This window comes from Erinaceus europaeus, chromosome 8, assembly GCF_950295315.1.
Source record: "Erinaceus europaeus chromosome 8, mEriEur2.1, whole genome shotgun sequence".
Classification (NCBI taxonomy): Eukaryota; Metazoa; Chordata; class Mammalia; order Eulipotyphla; family Erinaceidae; genus Erinaceus; species Erinaceus europaeus.
Genome location: NC_080169.1, coordinates 105548421 through 105570586, shown reverse-complemented (window position 1 = coordinate 105570586; position 22166 = coordinate 105548421). Strand labels below are relative to the sequence as shown.

Sequence of the window (22166 nt, the reverse complement as noted above, 5' to 3'; positions counted from 1 at the left end):
GCAGCACCCCACACCAGTGGTACTGCTGCCCCCAAATCTATAGTTCTAGATGGCTAATTAAGTACTTAAGTCACTCGGACGTTCTGGCTAAAGTTGTTTAGGGCTAGTCCCCTTCAGAACACAATTCCGTATTTATGACATAATTTAATGGGTGAAAAATAGAGCTTTGCTTTAGTCTGAATTTGCTGGGACTATAACTCCTTCCTCTCTTTATGTTGCCACAAGTCTTTGAACTATCACATATGCATTTGACAGCCATGTCTGCATACAAGCCACCCAAAACAAGCACAAAAGGAATACGACTTGAAGGTCTAAAGAGGGGTCTTAAGTAAAGAATCCAGCCTAAAACATTGTTTGGTTAGCATGGCATACTTTCAATGTTGAAGACAAAGACCTCTAGATGGCACCATTTTTAATGTTTATTTTTCCTCACCCTTTCTTGCCTGATGGCCCCAAGAAGGTATTTATTGGTACAGCCTTCCTAAAATGCTGCTAATAGAAATCCTGATATTTTCTAATGATAATAATAATAAGAAGAGGATGCTCTGAGAGAGAGTACTTCCTCTTTTGCAGAACATTTTAGCTGAGTGAATTTTTTTTTTTAGTTTGCTCCTCATTGTAGTGTTTATTTCTTTCTTTCTCTTTCATGAGTGCTTTTGAATTAGTTCTCAGCTCATTCCACATATTAACCTAACTCTCCAGTGGCACATCAGGGAGGCAGCCAGGCTGCCATCTGCCTTATCTGGGATCGAAGCTCCTTATCAACCAGGAGCAGATGGCAGCCATATTGATGACTACCTGGCTATACACAGAGAGATGAAGTATTACAGCTTTAATCAGAAGAGAGAGAGGGAGAGGGAGAGGGAGAGGGAGAGGGAGAGGGAGAGGGAGAGGGAGAGAGAGGGAGAGGGAGAGGGAGAGGGAGAGGGAGAGGGAGAGGGAGAGGGAGAGGGAGAGGGAGGTCAACCAGATACCCTTTCTTACAAGTACTGGATTTTAAAAAATATTATTATCTTTATTTATTGGATAGAGACAAGCAGAAATCAAGAGGGAAAGGGGATATAGGGAGGGAGAGAGACACCTGCAGCACTGCTTTACCACTCACAAAGGCTTTCCCTCTGCAGGTGGGGATGGGGGCCTCAAACCTGGGTCCTTGTGTATTGTAAAATGAGCACTCACCCAGGTGTGTCACCACCCGGTCCCCTGAATTTCAATAATATATAGAACACCAGCAGAAACTTCATCCTTCCATCCTCCCAAACCCAGACATAGAGGTGGGGTCTGACCTTCAAATATATACTGGAATTTGTGTTGTTGAAGGCTGGCGCTCATGGCCTCTTCAATGGCGCTGATGTCCTTGTTGAGCTTGACCACCAGCGGATCATAATCCATACTCTCCACATTAGCCACAATGGCATAGTTCCCCTCCTTTGCAAGAGGGATGAGATAGTGAAAACAGTGCACCCTGAAAAAAAAGAGAGAGTTGCTTATGAATAATCACTGTGATGAAGATAATGATCTTCTTGTGATAAAACATCCAAATAGTTGAAATAGTCGTGCTCTGTACATTTTTCTGTCTCCTCTCCTTTAACCAGAAAGTTCTGGAACAACCAAGTCATCTTAAGTCAGTCACCTTCTGGATATATTGGGACAAAGAAGAGATGAGTTATAGAAGTCCTTTCCCCTGTCCTCTACTACAGTCCAACAGAGCTTCACTGCTGAGGGCTGACTTTTGCAGACAGAGAGATGAGCAGTGCTCTGGTCTCTCTCTCTCTCTCTCTCTCTCTCTCTCTCTCTCTCTCTCTCTCTCTCTCCCTGTCACGCACACACGTATGTAAATATTTAAACTGAATTATATAGTATGTGTCAACTTTCAAACTTTAGCTTTTCTCTGCTAAGACAGTAGGAATCTCACATCTCCACTATAGAGCCTCTACTTCCCCCAGTCCTTGCACCCTTGGATAGGGCCCACTTTCTCGTATGCTTCTCCCAATCCATATCAAATAATATCGCATCTGCCGATCACAACCTAATCAACACAACGATTGCCACCTCAACATGCTTCAGCTCAGACTGTGTCCAGAGACTTCACGTGTGGAATGACAACCCTTCAGCTTCATTACTCTGGTGAGACCTTTCCTTACATAGTATTCTCTAATTACATCCCAGGTGGTTCACTTTCTAACAAAGACCCAAAACCTAGATATACACCAGTTTCTGTGAGAGAGAGCATATGTTCACACATATCCATAAACTACTGCAAAATATATACCTGAAAGCAGAAGTACACTAGAGTTTGCAGCAAGTACCCCCCTAACACTTCCTCTCCACTGTTGCCACCTATGGGTCCATGATTGCTCAACAATTTGTTTGGCCTTGTATGTTAACTCTCTTTTCAGTCACCAGGTTCCAGATGCCATCAGGATGCCGGCCAGGCTTCCCTGGATTGAAGACCCCACCAATGTGCCCTGGAGCTCCGCTTCCCCAGAGACCCACCCTACTAGGGAAAGAGAGAGGCAGACTGGGAGTATGGACCGACCAGTCAACGTCCATGTTCAGCGGGGAAGCAATTACAGAAGCCAGACCTTCCACCTTCTGCAACCCACAAGGACCCTGGGTCCATGCTCCCAGAGGGATAGAGAGTGGGAAAGCTATCAGGGGAGGGGGTGGGATATGGAGATTGGGTGGTGGGAACTGTGTGGAGTTGTACCCTTCCTACCCTATGGATTTGTTAATTTATCCTTTCTTAAATAAAAAATAAATTAAAAAAAAGAAAAAAAAATTATGTCATGGGACATATACTCAATGTAGTTCTACTCAGCAGCTAAAAAAGGACTATAATGTGTGCTTTGGGACTAAATGAACAGAATTAGCAATGATTATGTTAAGTGAAGTAAGGAAGAAGTGAAGGGATGATTTCACTCATATGTGGAATAGAGAGAATTGAAATACATGAACTTGAAAAAAGAAAAAAAACATATATTGTCAATCCATATCTATGACTTGGGGAGAAGGATGGTGGTTATTAGAGGGGAGTGGGGGCACAGAGCTTTATTATCTTATAAATCACTATTAATATATATATCACATATGTATGTATATAAAATAATAATTGACATGTAAAATTGTGGGAACTCAAAGTATATATCATAATGATTTGATTTAGATGCACATTGAAGAATTCACCTCATCTACTTAACTAACATATCCATTAAACATATTTACTTATTTTTAAAGTGAGAACACTTAAGTTCTCTCTTACAAATTTCAACTATGCAGCAGTGTTATCAAAGGTACTAATAATATTTTACATTGGATCTTCAACTCTTATCAATGTGACAGCTGAAAGTTTGTAACTTTCACCAATCTCTCCCTATCTATCCTGTGCACTACTCACTCCCCTATTCAGGTTCAGTTCCTGGTAACTTTCAGAGAGAAAGCGACAGAGACAGAAAGGTATCAAGAGAAAGATTCCATAGCACCAAAGTTTCCTCCAGTAAGGTGGGGAGCTGGGATTGAACCTGGGTCACATACATGACAAATCATGCACATTATGTTGGTGGGCTATTTACAGGCCTCAAATTCTTTATTCAATATGCAATTTACAAATATTTTCTCCAAGTCTTTGGTTCATGTTTTATCTTATTTTATTTGCAGAGCAGGGACTGACTTTGCCCAATCATTGATTTTGCCACTTCTGAGTCACTTTTTTATTCAGATAGACAAAAAAAGAGGGAGAGACACTACAGCATCCTATCTCTTTGTTCTCTTTTTATCTTAGTATCACTCTGATAATGGTATTTATTGAATGAATTCGATTTACCATTTTTTGCCCTTTATCATTAGTGCCTTTGTTGACATATTTAGGAAATATTTACATGGGGGCTAGATGGTAGCGCAGTGGGTTAAGTGCATATGGCACACAGCACAAGGAATTTCATAAGGATCCCAGTTCGAGCCCCCAGCTCCCCACCTGCAGGGGGGGTCGCTTTGCAAGCGGTAAAGCAGGTCTGCAGTTGTCTATATTTCTCTCCTTCTCTCTGTCTTCCCCTCCTCTCTCCATGTCTCTCTGTCCTATCCAACAACAACAACAGCTATAACAACAATAACAGTAACAACTACAATAAGGGTAACTAAATGGGAAAAATTGCTTCCAGGAACAGTGGAGTCATGGTGCAGGCACTGAGCCCAAGCGATAACCCTGGAGGCAAAAAAAAAAAAAAAAGAAAGAAAGAAAGATTTACCTAAGCAAAACAAATTTTTTTCCCCCCTATGTTGTTTTCTAAAATTTTTTTTTTTTAGTTTTAGGCTTTTCATTTAGACTTATGATCCATCTTGAGTTAAGTTTTATATGAGATATGGCATATTCTTATAACGTTTTCATACAAGGGAATCCAAATAGGTTGCCTACTATTCATTTTCATGATAGATGATTATCTTAATAGCTGCTAACCAGTAAACGATCAACTTCACCAACAGAAACTCACTCTGACATCCATGTGCTAATTAGCAAAGTTGATGGTTTTGATCAGGATCCTGGCAACTATACTAGTCAGAGTCTCGTCTAGAATGTGGCGTTTATGATATATGATTTGATATAGTAATAGATGACAAGGCCTGGGATGAGACTCATAACTAGGAAAATGAATGGCCACTGTGCTTAAGATTTAAACTAAGTGGTTCTCAGATGAAAAGAAAACCAAACTATCAATGCTAAGGTATTTTCACAGTAAATTAGAGACATTATAAGCCAACATATTGTGATAGCTAAGTACAGCATGAGTGTGCGGATGGAGAGTTCTTAGTAATAACAAGAGGTTCCTTTTGGTTACACAGCAGTGAACTTGAAGTCAAACAGTCCTAGGCATTGGAGGTCAACCAGGGACTTTGAACTTATCTGAGAAGTCATGGACAACCTTAAGAGAGTTTTAAGAGGTGAAATTTTTAGAATCAGATATAAGCTTTGGCAAAAACCACTCTGGTCCAGTACAAAATGTAGACTGATTATAGAAATACAGGCAGCTAGAAGTAGAGAGACAAGTTTGAAAGTTATTATGAGTTGGAGGTAGGAGTTCCAAGAACCAGAAGAAAGTGGCAGAGTGGAGAAATCAACATTGTTTGAAGGCACTACCTTCTCCTAAAATGAACAATGATGAAAAAGAAATTTTCATTTGATTTGAAAAATGGAATTTTTACTTTTATCCTTCGAGTTCTGGCATGTCATTGCTGGCCTCAGTACAATTTGGACACTAAGGTTCTCTGCAAATATGGCTGATAACACAGCAGGGTAGTTGATTTTTCAGTAAGTGCACACTTTGGATCCCAACAGTGACGGGCAATTTCTGTGGCATCTACTTAGAGCCCTCCTGATGGTGAGAGAAATCAGCTGATAAAGGTGACATTCGTGGCATCTTAGACTCAAATGGCAACTTAATTTTCTTCTTCCAAAGTTCAAACAGAGAGGGGGGAAAAAAAACTCAACAAAATTTTAATGGTCTCTCCATGTCTCTCTTCTCCTGTGGGTGTCATCTGCCCTATGTTCCAACTATGGAAAGAGACTGCATAGTGGCAAAATGTGACCTACAGTGACCCAGGTAAAAAATGTCAAATACCCTTTTGGAACGGCCTTTTGATACAGAGCCTAATGGACCAGAGAGTGCTTTCCAGTGTGAACTTTAATAATATTAAAGGAAAAGATTGGCTGTGGTTATATAAACGTTTTGGGAGAAATAAGATACACTTTTGGCATTTTAAATTGCTCTGTGCTTCTTGTTAACATTGACATAATTTTTTTTTTGCCACCAATTTTTTTGGTCTGCTCTATTAGTGCTCTCTTTTAAAAAATATTTTATTTATTTACTGGATAGAGATAAGAAATTGAGACGAGCATGGGAGTGAGGGAGAAAGAGAGACACCTATAAGCAGGAAGCTATCTGTAGTGAAATTTGCCCCTGCAGGTGGGAGTTTAATGTGGGTCCTTGCACACTGTAATATGTGCACTCTGTCAAGTGTGCTCTACCACCTGGCCCCACTAGTGATTTCTTATGACAGAGATTTTCCCATTAAAAATCACAAAGACAGTGTCTAACTAGCCATTTTTTCATTGCATCAGCTCCCAAACCACGGAGCTTATGTTCTAATTCTCTTTTAAAGCCAAATAGAAACAAAGAAAACATTGATGGTAATTAAAAAGATGATGCTGGCCACATGGTCTTGCCACCTTGTAGACTTAGCCTGTGGATTATTAAGTTAAAACAGAATCTCTCAGCTAATCCATTTTCTTTAAAGAGCAACGGGGTTCATTTGGGCATTTAAATCACCAGTTTAACATAGGGTTGGTATCATGGCAGCCACTTTTCAAGAATGGTTTGTATTTTGATTAAATATCTATTTATGCAGTAGAACTGTTTTCAGGCTCTGGGCATAATGAGGCCTACCCAATTCTTCTGCCTTCCAGAAGCTAATGGTCTCTTCCATAGTGACATAGCAGGTACCCAGGACAGTACTCTCTATTCTAGCATTATTATGTGACAGCCTAATGATTTGCTGGACAACTGTATTACTTACTGTATTACTGTATTACTTACTGTATACAATCAACTTCACAAACAAAAAACTCATTAACATGTTGTGAAATGAGTAATGCATATCAACATTCACTATCTGAGCCACATATGAAACATCCTGCTAAGCTCTATGTCAGACTTTAAAAAAACAACAAAGATCAAACAGAGCTGAATATGACTTAAGCAATGAAAGCATGTTCTATCAGGAGGTGGAGATTTTTAATTTAGAAAAAAACAAACAAACAACAAAACAACAACAAACCCATTTAGAGCTCTCAGTAAAAGAGAAGGAAAGATAATTCTGCATCCAGGACTGGAGGATTCTATCTTTTTTGTTTTTTTACCTGTAATCTTTTTCTGCTTTTAGACTCATGTTGGGAAGAGATAGCAATGGGCTTTTTTAGCATAGAGTGGTTTCTTGTAAAGTTTATACATAACAACTAAAACGTGCTCAGCATTATTGAAAATGGTATTTTCAAGATGTACAAAAATATAAAGGCCAGAAGAGAGGTTAAGGATTTAAAAGCTCTTACACAAACGTGCTGAGAATACTCCACTTGGATTAGCTATACTACAGACAGGTACTTCCGAATGTAGAGTGCTCCGTGCACCCACACACTCAGTGATATGCATTCCAGGGGCTGTGATAGTAATTAATTCAAAATTCCCTTGTTTTCTAAGCAGCCCAGGAAATAGAGGCACCAGAAGGTTATAGGGTGTTTGCTTTGTTTCCCCCCCCCCGCAACCTTTGAATTGTCTGTTCATAGAAAGCACCCTTTTCACTATTGGCTTACAAATAAACAGAAAACAAGTAGAAATTTTTCATAAGACAAATCAGAAGATGTTGATGGAGAGCTTTTACTTCTGCATGGCTGAGTAGAAGAATTAAGATCAGAGATATGGCTGCAGAAAATAGATACCAGATTGTCTGCTTTGCTACTTCTCTTAGTCCACTCAAGGTGTGCAAAGCAATAAAAGAACTTGGCAAGCCAATGAAGAAATAATAAAACGGGCCAGTAAAACTGCTCACCTGGATAGTGTACTGCTTTGGCATGTATGAGATTCAGGTAGAGTCTGACACTCACTGCATTGAAGAAAGTTATGGTGCACTAGTCTCTCTCTCTCTCCCTCTCTCTCCCTCTGTCTCTCTTGTCTTTATCTTTCTCACTCCTTCCCTCCCTCTGTCCCCTTTTGTGTGTCTTTTCTTAACTCCATGTCAATAATTTTGATAGTGGAAGTTATCAAAGCTAATCAGAATAATCTACACTTCTGGAAACTGTGTAAGAGTCCAAGAATATGATTTCTTGCAAATAATTTCCTGCCATTATTATTTAACTTAATCATTTCAATTAAAACTATGGATTTTAAGTTCTTGAAGGAAGGGATCATGATACACATATATAGAATAACTAAAGTCTCAAGCATGCATGATTTTATAGCTCCTGGTCAATATATATATATGGAGAGAGAGAAGAGGGGGAAGAGAGAGAGACAGAGAGAGAGAGAGAGAAAGATTGGAACTGGGTTTCAAGTCTAGGTGGTGTGCATGACAAGTCTCATGGCCTACCTAGTGACCTATCTCTCCACCTGTATATCTATAAGCTCTTCTCTGGTTCCTCCTCCTTCTTCTCATTATCATCAACCTCTTTCTTCTTTGTGGAGCTTAGGCCTTGCTCATGTGTGACTCCACTGCTCCTTGGCTGACTTTTCATCCCTTTTGAAAATGTTTCAGATAGAGACAGAGAAGAGCTATTACAGCACACCACTACTGCCCAAGGAGCTACCCCGAGTGTTATCCATCATTCTTCCACGTGGTGTTGGGACTCAAATCCAGGACACTGCACATGGAAAAACATGCACTCTACCTGTTGAGCTATCTCCTGACCCCTGTATATTCCTTTCTTGATTAGCACAGTCATCTTTGCGAAAATATCAATGACAATTAAGTCATGTCAATCACAAAGCTACTACATTTTGAACACTTACAAGTGGCAGACAGTCACAAATTACTGGTATTTTCAAATCATCTCACTTCTGAAATGTGTAATCTAAACATTATCACTCTCACTTTTAATATTTGGACACTAAGCTTTTGAAAAGTTAACTAACTTGACTTAGCTGGTATAGACATTCAAACTCAGGTCATTCTGATGACATAGGTTACAAAAACTCTGAATCCTCATATTCACAAGATAGCACATGATTAAGCCTTTTAAGAGTGAGGAGATAACAATAAAAATCACTTTGAAGCAAAGGACAGTGGGAAGGAAGAAGGCAGGGGTTTGGTGGAGGGGCTTAGGGGTTCTGGTACGCAATGGTAGAAAAGGGTTAAGTTGGGGTTGACAATATTTTGCAGACACCCATCCTGGGGAGATGAGAAATCATATCTGTATGCCAAGAATTGTACTGTAAATCATTAACCCCCCAATACAACAATTAAAAAATGCATAATAGACTTATTTAGTTCAATCTAGCATGGAATATGCAAAAAACATCACTTTAAGGGTAACATAAGGGCAATGACAATAAGAAGAACCCAGAATTCTGGTGGTACTCCAAGAAGGAGGCAAATGATTAGCAAGCTGTGTTGCACTTCCATCACAACAGTCTTGTGTTTGGCAGTCTCCTACCTGACTTCCAGATGTAGGACCAGCAAGCAACGGTCAGCCATGTCCTGAAAAGATTTGGCAAGTTCGCTCAACGTCTGCATGATCTGCTCTGACACTGGCAGGAGATCCAAGCTCACGTGGCTGTCTTGAGCAGGAGACAACACTGAAAGAAAGGGGCAAGGAAAAAAACACCAGAAATTAAAAAAGGGTATATTCTTCTTGAGATGACATGATTTTTGTTGCTCATCATGCTGTCTTTACCAATTTGGCTAACGTCAGTGTTGGCAGTGTTAAGACATCTGAGACACGACATGCTATGTCTGTCTTTGGAGACAATCATCTGGGCTTCTATGTTGTTGTCTCCAATCAATCTCACAGAAAGATAAAAATAGAATCTCAGGGGCCAGGTGGTGGCGCACCTGGTTGAGTGCACATACTACAATGTGCAAAGACTCAGGTTCGAGCCCCTGGTCCCTACCTGCAGAAGGAAAGCTTTGTAAGTGGTGAAGCAGGACTGCAGGTGTCTCTCTTTGTCTCTCCCTTTATATCTCCCCCTACCCTCTCAATTTCTGACTGTCTCTATCCACTAAATACAGATAATAAAAAAAATTAAAAAAAAAAAAAAAAGAATCTCAGAGTTGGGAGTGACCTGACGATTTTGTCTGGCCCAGGCACTTAGTAACTAGGCTTGTATCTTTTGTATGTTTTCAAGTGGCTGCTTAGCTTCTGGCTGCACACCCCACACCAACTTCTTCTGTGAATGGAGTACTACTTTTTCATGCTCTCCATCCCACCTCCAAAAGATCTGATCTGTCTCCACTGGTGTCTGGCCACTGGCTCTGAGACTGCCACTTTGCAGGTATTTTAGATATTGAAAATATCTCTTTTGGTTTAAGTCTTCCCTTGTCCAGGATACATGTTCTAATATTTATTTACCAACAGACTGCATAGAGTCATTTTACAGTTCTCATCATTCACCAGCACAAACACTCCCTTTGTTCATTGGCTCCTTTAAAATAAAAGAATGGCTTAAAACGCAGTAAGTATCACAGAGTGGTCTAAGTTACCTAGAGAGAACAATCAGCTCTCTTGTTTTAGATACCATGCTGCCTGCATGAAAGTCTCATATCTCCTTTGGAGGGAGCAATAAGGGCAGTGGTGGTGAGGTACGTTCTATTTTTAACTCAGAGAACTGACTTGATCAGCTCTAAGCATGAGAGGGTCCTTTTAGAAGACCCCCCCCCCCCGCACCAAATCCATAGATAAACTATTTCATAACAGGTTGATATTTTCTTCAGAAAAAATAAGGTCAACTTCAGTTGCTTAGACTCTCCACAACTTCTCAAAGGTCACCAAGAATAATTTGGCAATTCCTTTCCAAAGTTCTTTCAGTTTCTAGAGTCTCAATGACTGGCTCTGAGTTCTGCCTCAATCATCTCTTCTTATGTGACCAACAGCTAGCTACTTAAGACTCCAGATGGAGTCTGTTTCTCCTTCCATAAAATGAACATCATCATGGGTTTCCAGGAGCATTGAATGAGTTAGTATCAGTAAAAAATGTAGACCAGCAGTGCATAAAAATCATTAAATATTAATATAAATGATAGACAATGGCAATTGTTATTTAGCATGATGTGACTTGGGAAAAATAAGAGTCAAGAACTAAAAACAGACAGCAGTAAGCTGAGTAACAATTATGCCACCCATCTTGAAGTTCATTTTCCAGTTATCAGTCTTCTTTTGCTTTTTCATTTGAGACAGTTTCTCCCCATCAGAGGCTTTAGTCTCCAGTTCCTTGGACTTAGGGTATGCAAATTAAGTACCACTGACTAGCTCAGAGGCCATTCTCCTTAAAGTGTATAGAGCTACTTGGTTACAGTAATGTTACCAGCTTGGGACTTTGAGCTGTGCACCTATTCCTAGGCTTTTTTCCAACCTAGAGAAGGGTCTGGAAAGGCTAGTCCAAACTGATAAGGCACAGTTCTTTTCAGTGGATTCAGATTTTAGTAAATTAAAATATCATGACAAACATAAAAAGAATTTTTGCACAAGTGAACTGCTGTGTAAGGGAGGGAGAGAATATATATATTAGTGTAGTTTTATTTATCACCAATCTTAGTATCACCAGTCTTAACATCATTCCAGATACTCAGTGACTCAATCTGTAGGAGACTAGATGTGTGATTTACATTCTCTTTCTAATGTAAACATCATTCAGGTCATCTAACTGCAAGATGAGATTGATTTCTTCCTAATGTTTTCATTTGGCAGGCTGGATGAAAACAATAATAAGAAGCACTGTTGTTCTAATGTCTTTAATATCATTTAGGACTTTAGAGCCTATGAATTTCTCTACTGTGTGACACCAACTGTGGAATGGAGACCTATGTATGTGTCAAAGAAAAGAGGCAGAAGTCAGCCTGAAAAAAATTACACCCAGGATAAGAAGGTCACTAGCTATATTAATCTCCCAAATTCTGTCAAAGTCAATTATGAAAAGGATTATTTTAATTCTCCCTTTCTTTTGATAGAAATACATGATTTTATTAAGTGTAGCAACTCATGACAGATTGTACAATTTATTTATTTATGTTTAGTTGCTACCAGGGTTATCACTGGGGCTGGGTGCTGGCACTATGAGTCCACTGCTCCTGGCAGCCTCTTCTTTCTTTCATTCTTTATTTCTTCTTCTTTTTTTTAATTATTAGACAGGACAGAGAGAAATTGGGAGAGGACAGGGAGAAAGAGAAAGGGAGTGAGAGAAAGATAGACACCTGCAGACCTACTTCACCAATCATGAAGCAGACATCCTGCAGGTGGGGAGCAGGAGCTCGTACTCCGGTCCTTGCTCTTGGTAATATGTAGGTTTAATTGGGGGTGCCACCACCTGTATTCCCCAGATTATACAATTTATAATACAAATATTTTTATTTATTTATGGCTTTTTTGAAATACCAGGGTGACAAGCATGTAGGGCATGTACTCTACCCAAACAAATGAGAAAGAATGAAATCCAAGTAGAATAAGTTGAAGAGCAAAGTAAGGAGCCAAGGTGAAATTTGCAATGCGTGAGGCCAAAGCAATTTAGAACAGAAGCAAACTAAACATTTCATCCGAGATTGTAATCTATATCAGAAAACACAACATTTTAGGGAAGCAATGTGAAAAACTATGCCCAGAGCTCTAATAAGAGCTGGCTTGTGAATTCCTGAGGGCTTACTGAAATTTACAAAGTTTTCTTAACAAGAAGGAACATACTGAGTAAAGAAATGCTGAGCATGGCAAAGACAACACAAAATAATTAACTAGCTTTTAAAATGTCAAATGGTAACTGACAAAAAAAAAAGCGATGTTGACAGAATCTGGGAGTTTATAGTCAAGACTGAAAGCTACTACTACTACTACTACTACTACTACTACTATTATTACTACTACTGTTACAACAACTACTACTACTACTACAACTCCTACTACTACTACAACTACTACTACTATTACTATTACTACTACTACTATTACTATTACTACTACTACTATTACTACTACTACTGTTACAACAACTACTACTACTACTACAACTCCTCCTACTACTACTACAACTACTACTACTACTACTATTACTATTACTACTACTACTATTACTACTACTACTGTTACAACAACTACTACAACTACTACAACTCCTACTACTACTACAACTACTACTACTATTACTACTACTACTACTATTACTACTACTACTGTTACAACTACTACTACTATTACTACTACTACTACTATTACTACTACTACTGTTACAACTACTACTACTACTACAACTACTACTACTACAACTACTACTACTACAACTACTACTACTATTACAACTACTACTATTACTACTACTACTATTACTACTACTACTACTATTACCACCACACACAATTTTTAGTACTGTGGTTGGATATTTATTACAGGGATGCTCTTTGTATCAACAAAGTCTGAATATATTAGCCTTGAAAAGGTTAGTACTTGATCATTTTGTTAGGTTATATACATTGAGCAATTCTTCTGATACTGGGAGTGGGTTACATCAGATCACTCATAATACATAATGCCCTTGTTCCTTTTACAACCACTATAGAAAGCCATGCATCTTTGAGTCCCCTAGCCAGTTGTTTAACTCTGTGTATCTATGGTTTTCTGTACTGACTTCATTGGTCTATCTATGAAAGCTGAAACTCTGTCTCTGGGGCAGATAGTGCCTGTTAGTTGGACCAAACCATAATTCAAATTACCCTTTGCTTAGTCCACTGTAGACTCTGGAGAGCTAACTGTTGACATTCCTTGCCTTCAAAAGTGACAATGTGTCAAAGACCATCCCACCCCACCCCACCCCCACCCAATAAGTATTTCTGTGGCAACTTGATCTAACCCTGGGCTAATCCAACAACTCAACTTTGGACAGAAAAGCAAAAGTACAGATTGTTGCTGGAAAAAATTTTCTAGATTTTAATCTGCAAAGAACTTTTAATTCTACTTGTGGTTCATGCTTCATTATGCTTGGCTAGCTGTTCACCCTCTGTCGGCATCTTTCCAAAAACTTATGCTGCTTCTAGGGCTCTTTGTCCTTCCTGTTCTCCCTCACTTAAAAATTTTATTGCCTTGATAGAGACAGAGAGAAATTTGGTAGAGACAAAAATAAAAAAGAAAGGGGGAGACAGGGAGGGAAAGAGAAAGAGAGACACCTGCATCCCTGCTTCAGTGCTTTTCCCATGGGGGGGGGACTGGGAGCTTGGCTTCGGGTTCTTGAGCATTTTGACATATGCTTAACCAGGTGTGCCACCACCTGGCTCCCTTGCTACTCTCTGTTATTCTTTTCTTAAGGGCTTGAGAATTCTAAAACTTTGAATTAATTCTCAGCACTTGCCATGGGCTTGTCTATAAACTCTTTGAGATGCCACCTCTGATTTCTGCCTTTTTGTTTTTTCTTTTTTAATTTTTGCCACCAGGGTTATTGCTGAGGCTAGGTGCCTGCATCACGAATCCACTGCTCCTAGAGGCCATTTTTTCCCCTTTTGTTGCCCCTCCTTTTTTTTTTTATCGCTGTTGTGATTATTATTATTATTGTCATCAATGTCGTTGTTGTAGAAATGGAGAGTGGAAGGGTAGACAGAGAGGGGGAGAGAAAGATAGACACCCGCAGACCTGCTTCACTACTTGTGAAGCGACCCCCCCCCCCTGCAGGGGAGAAGGGGGGGGCTTGAACAGGGATCCTCCGTGGGTCCTTGCACTTCCTACCATGCGCGCTTAAGCCGCTGCGCTACTGCCCGAATCCCCCTTTTACTTCTTTATTAAATAAATGCTGTGATAATCATTACCAGTGTTATACTGATTGCCAAATCCACTGAACACTTTTCAGTTCTAATATCAGGAAGTCCCTCTGTTAAACTGGATACAAGTGGTCATTTCCTTCTTGAAATTATTCTCTGCTTCCAAGACACCATTGACATCAACTACCACTACCAGGTGTCCTTTTACTTCCCTGACATTATTTTCATAGTTTCCTTCACTGGATTCTTTCCCTCTACATCCGCAAATGCTGCTTATTATTATTATTTTTCTTTTTGCTAAAGGACTCTATCATTTGTTCTATATTGCTTAAATGAGCTCATTCCTTTATATGGACTTTTTTTTTGCTATTATCTTGGGAATGGTTTTTCCTAAATTTCATCCAGTCAACTGTTTGCAGCTATCTTTACATTTATTAGGTATCTCAAATGCAGTGTGTTCAAATCTCCATTATATTCACCCCCCCCACACACACACACAAATACATGACAGCAAAAAAGACAAAACACCTGGATCGCCACTACTGGTAAAGCAGCACTTTTGTTCTCTCTCACAAAACTAAAATAAATTGTCGGGGAGGGAGATTAGCAGTTGAGTTCATGTATGAAAATTTGAGTTAGAATTTCAGCACCATATTAAAAATCAAAAACAAACAAACCAATCAAATAGATAAGGCAAGAAAAAAAAACCCTCTCTAAAGTCATTCTCTCTCTTTAGCATCTGCTTTTTATCCTAAAATCCCTCTTTATCAGTGCTAGATCAACTTAGGGATCTCAGCTGCAGATGTAAGAATGGTCATCAAATCTCTCCTCTCCCTTACCTTAGAAAAAAGTTAATTTCTACCAATCTTATTTCTTAAATATTTCTATTAATATTTTATATTTTAATTTATTTATTATTGGGTAGAGACAGAGAGAAATTATAGAGAGAGGTGAAATTAAGAGGGGTGGAGGAGACAGAGAGGGAGAGAGACAGACAGAGGTGCAGCCCTGCTTCACCGCTTTCTCCCTACAGGTGGGGGCCAGGAGCTTGAACATGGGCCCTTGTGCACTGGAATGTGTGCCCTTAATCAGTGCACCATTGCCTGGCCCCATTAATATGTTTTCTAATTTTATGTTTATGGGCACTTTCTTAGCTTAGCCCTCCCTTCTTCCATGCAGTTCTGTAACAGTGTCCTGACTAATCTATTTGCTTTGTGTCAGGCCCTTACCTTAGCTTAATAGCCATACTTAACTAATTAAATGTGAGCTAGATAAACAGCTATTTATATAAAAAGCATATCTGAATGTGTTTAGTTTATTTTTTTAACTTTCTTTCTTTTTTTTTTTTTTTTTTGCCTCCAGGGTTATTGCTGCGGCTCGGTGCCTGCACTATGAATCCACTTCTCCTGGAGGCTATTTTTTTCCATTTTTGTTGCCCTTGTTATTATTATTATTATTGCTGTTGTTGTTGGATAGGGCAGATAGAAATCGAGAGAAGAAGGGAAGACAGAGAGGGGGAGAGAAAGATAGACACTGTGGTCCGGGAGGTTGCACAGTGGTTAAAGCTCTGAACTCTCAAGCATGAGGTCCTAAGTTCGATCCCTGGCAGCACATATACCAGTGTGACGTCTGTTTTTTTCTTTCTCTCTCCTCCTATCCCTCTCATTGGTAAATAAATAAAATATTTTAAAAAAGAAAGACAGGGAGTCTGAAGGATCTGGTTTGAGCCCCAGCTTTCCACCTGCAGGGGAGTTGCTTTACAAGCAGTGAAGCAGGTCTGCAGGTGTCTCTCTTTCTCTACCCCTCTCTGTCTTCTCCTCCTCTCTCCATTTCTCTCTGTCCTATCCAACAATGACAACACCAATAACAACAATAACTACAACAACAATAAAAACAAGATCAACAAAAGGGAAAATAAATATTAAAAAATTTTTAAAAAGGCACCTGTAGACCTACTTCACTGCTTGTGAAGCGACCCTTCTGCAGGTGGGGAGCCGGAGGCTCTAACCAGATTCTTACATCGGTCCTTGTGCTTTGTGCCATGTGTGCTTAATCTGCTGCTACCACCTGGCCCCCCTGTGTTGATTTCTTATAAACACAGTATCAGTGCTTCCCTTACTTATATGATGAAGTACATCCTCTTTATCAAGGCTTTCCATGGCTTTGGGCTTCTGTTCAACTTTTCAAAATTTTCTCCACCTCTCACCATCTTCTTTTTTATCTCCAATTTATCCCCTTTTCTCAAACAAAGCCCTTTGACTCAGTACCTTCTTCAAATAAATTCCCTAAAGTTCACATGTTGTTCATAATTCTATAACGTTGATGACTTTTAGAGTTTTGGTCTCCTTTGAAAACTATTCATGCATTCTCTGACTTATCAGCCCTTTCCGATTCACCAGGCAGGGTCATCAGCTCTTGAGGGTTATAGCTCCCACATAATTCTGTTTTAACAGTTACCACATTACACTGTCAGCATCTATTTATCAGCATGTCTTCTTAACAGTTCATCAACTCCTTCAAATAAGATATTTTATCTATCAATCATAAGTAAGTATATACACACACACACACACACAAACTCCAAACATTTTTAGGCTACACTGAACAAATTATTTGATTTACTTCTGTAACATGACAATATAATAACATACTAATAAGGATGATGAAAGAGAAGGAACAACTTTGTCACCTACAACTGTAACTCTCTCCTTAGTTTCTTTTTTTTAAAAAAAATTCTTTATTGGGGGATTAATGGTTTATACTCGACAGTAAAATACAATAGTTTGTACATGTATAACACTTCCCAGTTTTCCACATAACAATTCAAGCCCTATTAGAGCCTCCTCTGCCATCATGAACCTGAGGACCTGAATCCTCCCCCAAACCCCAAAGTCTTTTGCTTTGGTACAACACACCAACTTCTTCTAAGTTTTTTGAGAATATTCTAAGCTGACAACAGAGACAGGAAACAGTTCATTGTAGCTGCTTTACTGGAGACCCCTGAAACATCTCAGAAGTGCAGTTTAATGCAATACTGGTCTATTCCTAGAGCCCAGGAATTTCCCTTATACATTGTGTAGCCTTTAGAAGTGACTTTAATTTCATGAGCCTGTCTTGCTGCAGGTGAGACTTGGGGTCTGTCTTTTCTATTGACATAACATCCCTAGCATATCAAATACTCCAAATCTCTTAAGAAAAGCAACCTACTAACTGTCATGGAGAAGCAATCAGCCTAGGACATTAGGATGTCTCGAGTGGTTCCACATCCTAATATTAAGCAGACTGAAATCTGTTTAGGTCTTAAAATTAGTCAAAATTGGGCTCATTCAGACCCAGAAGAGCATCTGTTTTCAAGGATGCAGCTGCTACACTTTCAATGGCAACTTACTGTGACTTCTTTAATTGACTCATATGAGGATGTCCTTGTGCATCTGCAGTATTATCCAAAATTGTTACAATATTAGCTTAGATTGTATCAGCTGTCAGGAAAGTGATACATTGAAAAAGGGAAAGATGGTTATCATGGCAGGAAAAGTAAGGTTAACTTTGTGAATTTCAACTGTTTCCACAAGATGGAAAAAGACAATGAAAAATGATCCTGTGAGATTCTCTCACCGGAAATGTTTTAGAAGATAAAATTCTGCCACATTCATTATTTTATACTGCTCTTTCTATTTGTATTTTTTTTTTAAAAAAGAAAGGTACTATAATGATCTCTCCTTGAACTGCAGTTAAAATTGTTTAATTTCTACTCTTTAGCTTCCTACTTCAAAAAATTGTAGAAACAGCACCTGCCTAATCCCTAGAGCAACATGTTATTAGATTTTGTAAATAATTTTGAGATCCTTTTATGCTGTCACGTGGGTGACATTTTTCAAAAGTGAAATTGGCGATGCTGATTAGGCCTTTGACAGTAAGGACTCAAAGGATTTACAGAATCAACTGGGGTTACTATGCATGCCCCCTACCCCCATCCAGCCTCTTTTCTCCTTAAATTTCTGTGGGATGTACTACTACCAAGTCCAAGACTGGGGGATGATTTCAAAGTGTCATGTTCTATATCCAAGTTGGATCTTTAATGCTAATGATCTCCAACCTTGGTTTTCTTTCTTTCTCTACACTACCATTCCTACATTTTATTATGTCCTTGAATTATTTCAAACATATACAGGTTAATCTTCCCTTGCCCAAGTACTCTGTGCACAGTAAGTCTTTAATAACTATTGGTTAGATAAATTATTTATATACAAAATCTACTGGCTTCTGGAGTGGATAGGGAATTTATTTGTTATATTCCACATAATGATAATTCTTATCTAAGAAACATGTTTACATGAATGTAGCCTAGAATGTTCTTAGCCATGACCATTGAATTTGAGCTCAGACCTACAGTGATGCAGAGGTTACACAGGCTCCGGCACTAAATATAGGCCCCGGATCAAATCCATGGGGCTTACAGTTAACAATATTCATATACTTTTCCCATAATTGGGAGCTACTCTCTTCCCTGATCCAGCTTTCTAGTCCTTTTTCCAACTCTGACATTATCTCCTCAGACAGCACTTTTAGCCCATCTGCATGTTAGCTGTTGGGTTTAGGCAAAAATTAGTAGCTATGGGCCCCTTGGAATATACCTGAAATAGACCTACTAGCTTTTTCCAAAATGGAGATCCCAAATCTCATCTTCTATATTCTTACCTTTAGGTTCCTCATTATTAAACAATTTGTTCTGCTTTCTATCTTAATGCTTTTTCAGCTACCAAGTTCCAGATGCTGCCATGATGGGGTATACAAAAGTGGGCATAGTGGGATGAAGTGCTGGACTGTGAAGCATGAAATCTGGAGCTGGATCCTGGCAGCACATGTACCAGAGTGATGTCTAGTTCTGTCTCTCACCTATCACTCTCACTAGTAAATAAATTAAAAATATAAAAAAACTAGGGAGTCAGGCAGTAAGTAGCACAGCGAGTTAAGCACAGGTAGCACTACGCAAAGCACAAGGACCGGCGTAAGGATCCCAGTTCGAGTCCCTCCCACCACTTGCAGGAGAATTGCTTCACAGGCAGTGAAGCAGGTCTGCAGGTGTCTATCTTTCTCTCCCCCGTCTTCGTCTTCCCTTCCTCTCTCCACTTTTCTCTGTCCTATCCAACAACGATGACAACAATAACTACAATAATAAAACAAGGGCAACAAAAGCGAATAAATAAATAAGTAAATATTTAAATATATATTAAAAAAAACTAACCTTCTGAGAAAGATTTGAAAAATGTAATAAAAAGTGGGCAGAAGATATCAATAAAGAGTTCTTTAAAGAAGAGATCCATATGGCCCAAAGACATATGCAGAAATGCTCCACTTCACTCATCACTAGAGAAATGCAAATTAAAACCACACTGAGATTCCACCTTTTGCCTGTGAGAATGGACTTCATCAAAAAAACAGGAAATGCTAAGTGTTGAAGAGGACACGGAGAAAGAAGAACTCTATTACACTGCTGGTGGGGTTGCTGGTGCAACCATTACAGTGAACAATATGGAGAAAGTTTAGACAAATGCAAATGGAAATACTTCATGATCCACCAATTTTACTCCTAGGAATTTATCCAAAAGATATGAAAACACTAATTTGAAGGGGCATATGCACCCCCATTCTTTATAGCTGAATTATTCACAATAGTCAAAATATGGAAGCAAACTAAATGCCCATAGGCAAATGATTGCATAAAGAAATTATGAGACGTATGCTCAATGGAGTACTATTTAGCAGTCAAAAAAAGGCAGGGGCCAGATGTTGGTATATCCAGCAGAGTAAACATGCTACAATGTTCAAGGGCCCATGTTCACACCTCTGATCTCCATCTGTGCAGGGGAGGTAGTTCAGAGCCATGAAGCAGTGGTGCAGTTCTCTCTCTCTCTCTCTCTCTCTCTTTTTCTCCTCCTCAAATCTTGTCGCTATCCAAAAGAAATACTAACACTCCCCCAATAAAATATTTTGAAAAATATGTTCTCTTATCCTTTGAATCAAAAATGGATGGAACTGAAGGATAGTATGCTTAGTGAAGTAAATAAAGAGGTGAAAGAACTACTGGATGATTTCACTCATATGTGAAATACAGTGAATTGAACACATGAACCTGAAAAAAATTAACCCACATCTAAGATAATGGGAGAAGCATGGTGGTTATCACTGGGTCAGTGGGGGTGCAGAACTTTGGTGGTGGGAGTGGTGTGGCACTATACACCTATTATAATCTTATAAGTCACTATTAAATCACTACATCAGGGAAAGATAAATTTAAAATATACATTTAAGAAAAGGGGAAAAGGGAGGGAAAAGTTGAACACTGGGAATAGTGAGTTTGTTGAGTAGACACTGAGCCATAGCAATAACTCTGGTGGAAAATAAATAAGAATTTATTTATTTTATAATAAATTTATAATTTATAAATTATTTATTTATTTAATTTATTTTTTAATTTATAGAATTGGGGTGGGATAGTAATAGTATCAGGAAGAAAAATAAAAGTAAAAATGGGAAGTTGGGAGGGTGAGGCTAAGATGTATTCCTTATATGTGTTTTTCTAGGCCACAATAACCTAACTGATAATATATTTTTAGTTAAAGATTATTCCAGTGGGTTGAGAGGCAAAGACGTTTTCTGTTCTAGAGTAACTATTTGCTATTTAAATGACCATGTGTTATAGCTTCCTCCATGGTTAGTTTTAAGATTACAGATAATATCGTTTTTTTATCTTCTCTGAAATACTTCTCTCTCACATGAACTGACTTATATCACCATAGCTACTGAGAGGAACTCTTAGTGGAAAACGTTATGTTTACTCTATTCACTGCCTACCTTACCGTCTTCAGTGTTCAATAACACACATGTGAGGTCCTATTATTATGAGACAACAAAGCAATGACACAAGTAAACCAGAGATCACACCTCTATGGAGAACTTGGACTTAATTTTAAGGTGCCTCTAGGGGCTTCAGGCTTACATGAGTCCACTGCTCCTGGAACACTTTTTTTTTTTCTTTTAGACAGAACATGAGAGAATGAATGAAGAATGAGAGAGAAAGGCTATGGCAAAGGTACCACAGAACTGCTCTACCACTTGTGACACTGCTTTTGCATAGGGCTTCCATGTGATGGTTAGGGGTTCAAAGCCAGGCCTTTCTGCATAGCAAGGTGAGCAAGGTGTACACTCTACCAGGTGAGCTATCTCCTGAACACCCTTGAGAGCAATTTTCATCTCTATGAATCCATGAATCCATATTATTCTCAACTATAATACTTCCCAGGAGTATAGTTAAGTCCCCCCTCTTTTTTGTTACTTACAGAACTCCCCCTTCCCCCCAACAAGACATATAACCCTCATCTATGAACTCAGAACCCTGAGGTCCAAATGGACACATGAGGCTTTAGCATGGTGTCTGCCACTGAGCTAGGAACTTTAAATAGTATAACTCTACCAACACTCTGCCTCCCTCCTACAGCCTTCACACATTTCATCTCATGTAATATCTGCCTACAGTACCTCAGGTAGATAGATGGTGAGATCAGTGAGCACAACATTAGTATCTTATTCTTCTGGACATCTTTCATGCCCTGTAGCTCCTTCTTATACTCAGCGATAATGCCTGCTGAATTGAGTCTTCAAGTTTAGGACACGTTAGA

General features: G+C 39.0%; 1 protein-coding gene across 1 annotated transcript in view; it reads right to left on the bottom strand.

Moving 5' to 3' along the window:
• The window catches only part of EXOC4 (exocyst complex component 4), a 915110-nt gene that overhangs the window by 83077 nt on the left and 809867 nt on the right, over positions 1–22166 (bottom strand). Inside the window, exons 15-16 of the mRNA XM_060196593.1 lie at positions 9197–9338; positions 1287–1465 (exon numbers count right to left, since the gene is read on the bottom strand). Of these exons, the coding sequence (XP_060052576.1) occupies positions 1287–1465; positions 9197–9338 (321 nt within the window). The remainder of the gene's footprint in view (positions 1–1286; positions 1466–9196; positions 9339–22166) is intronic.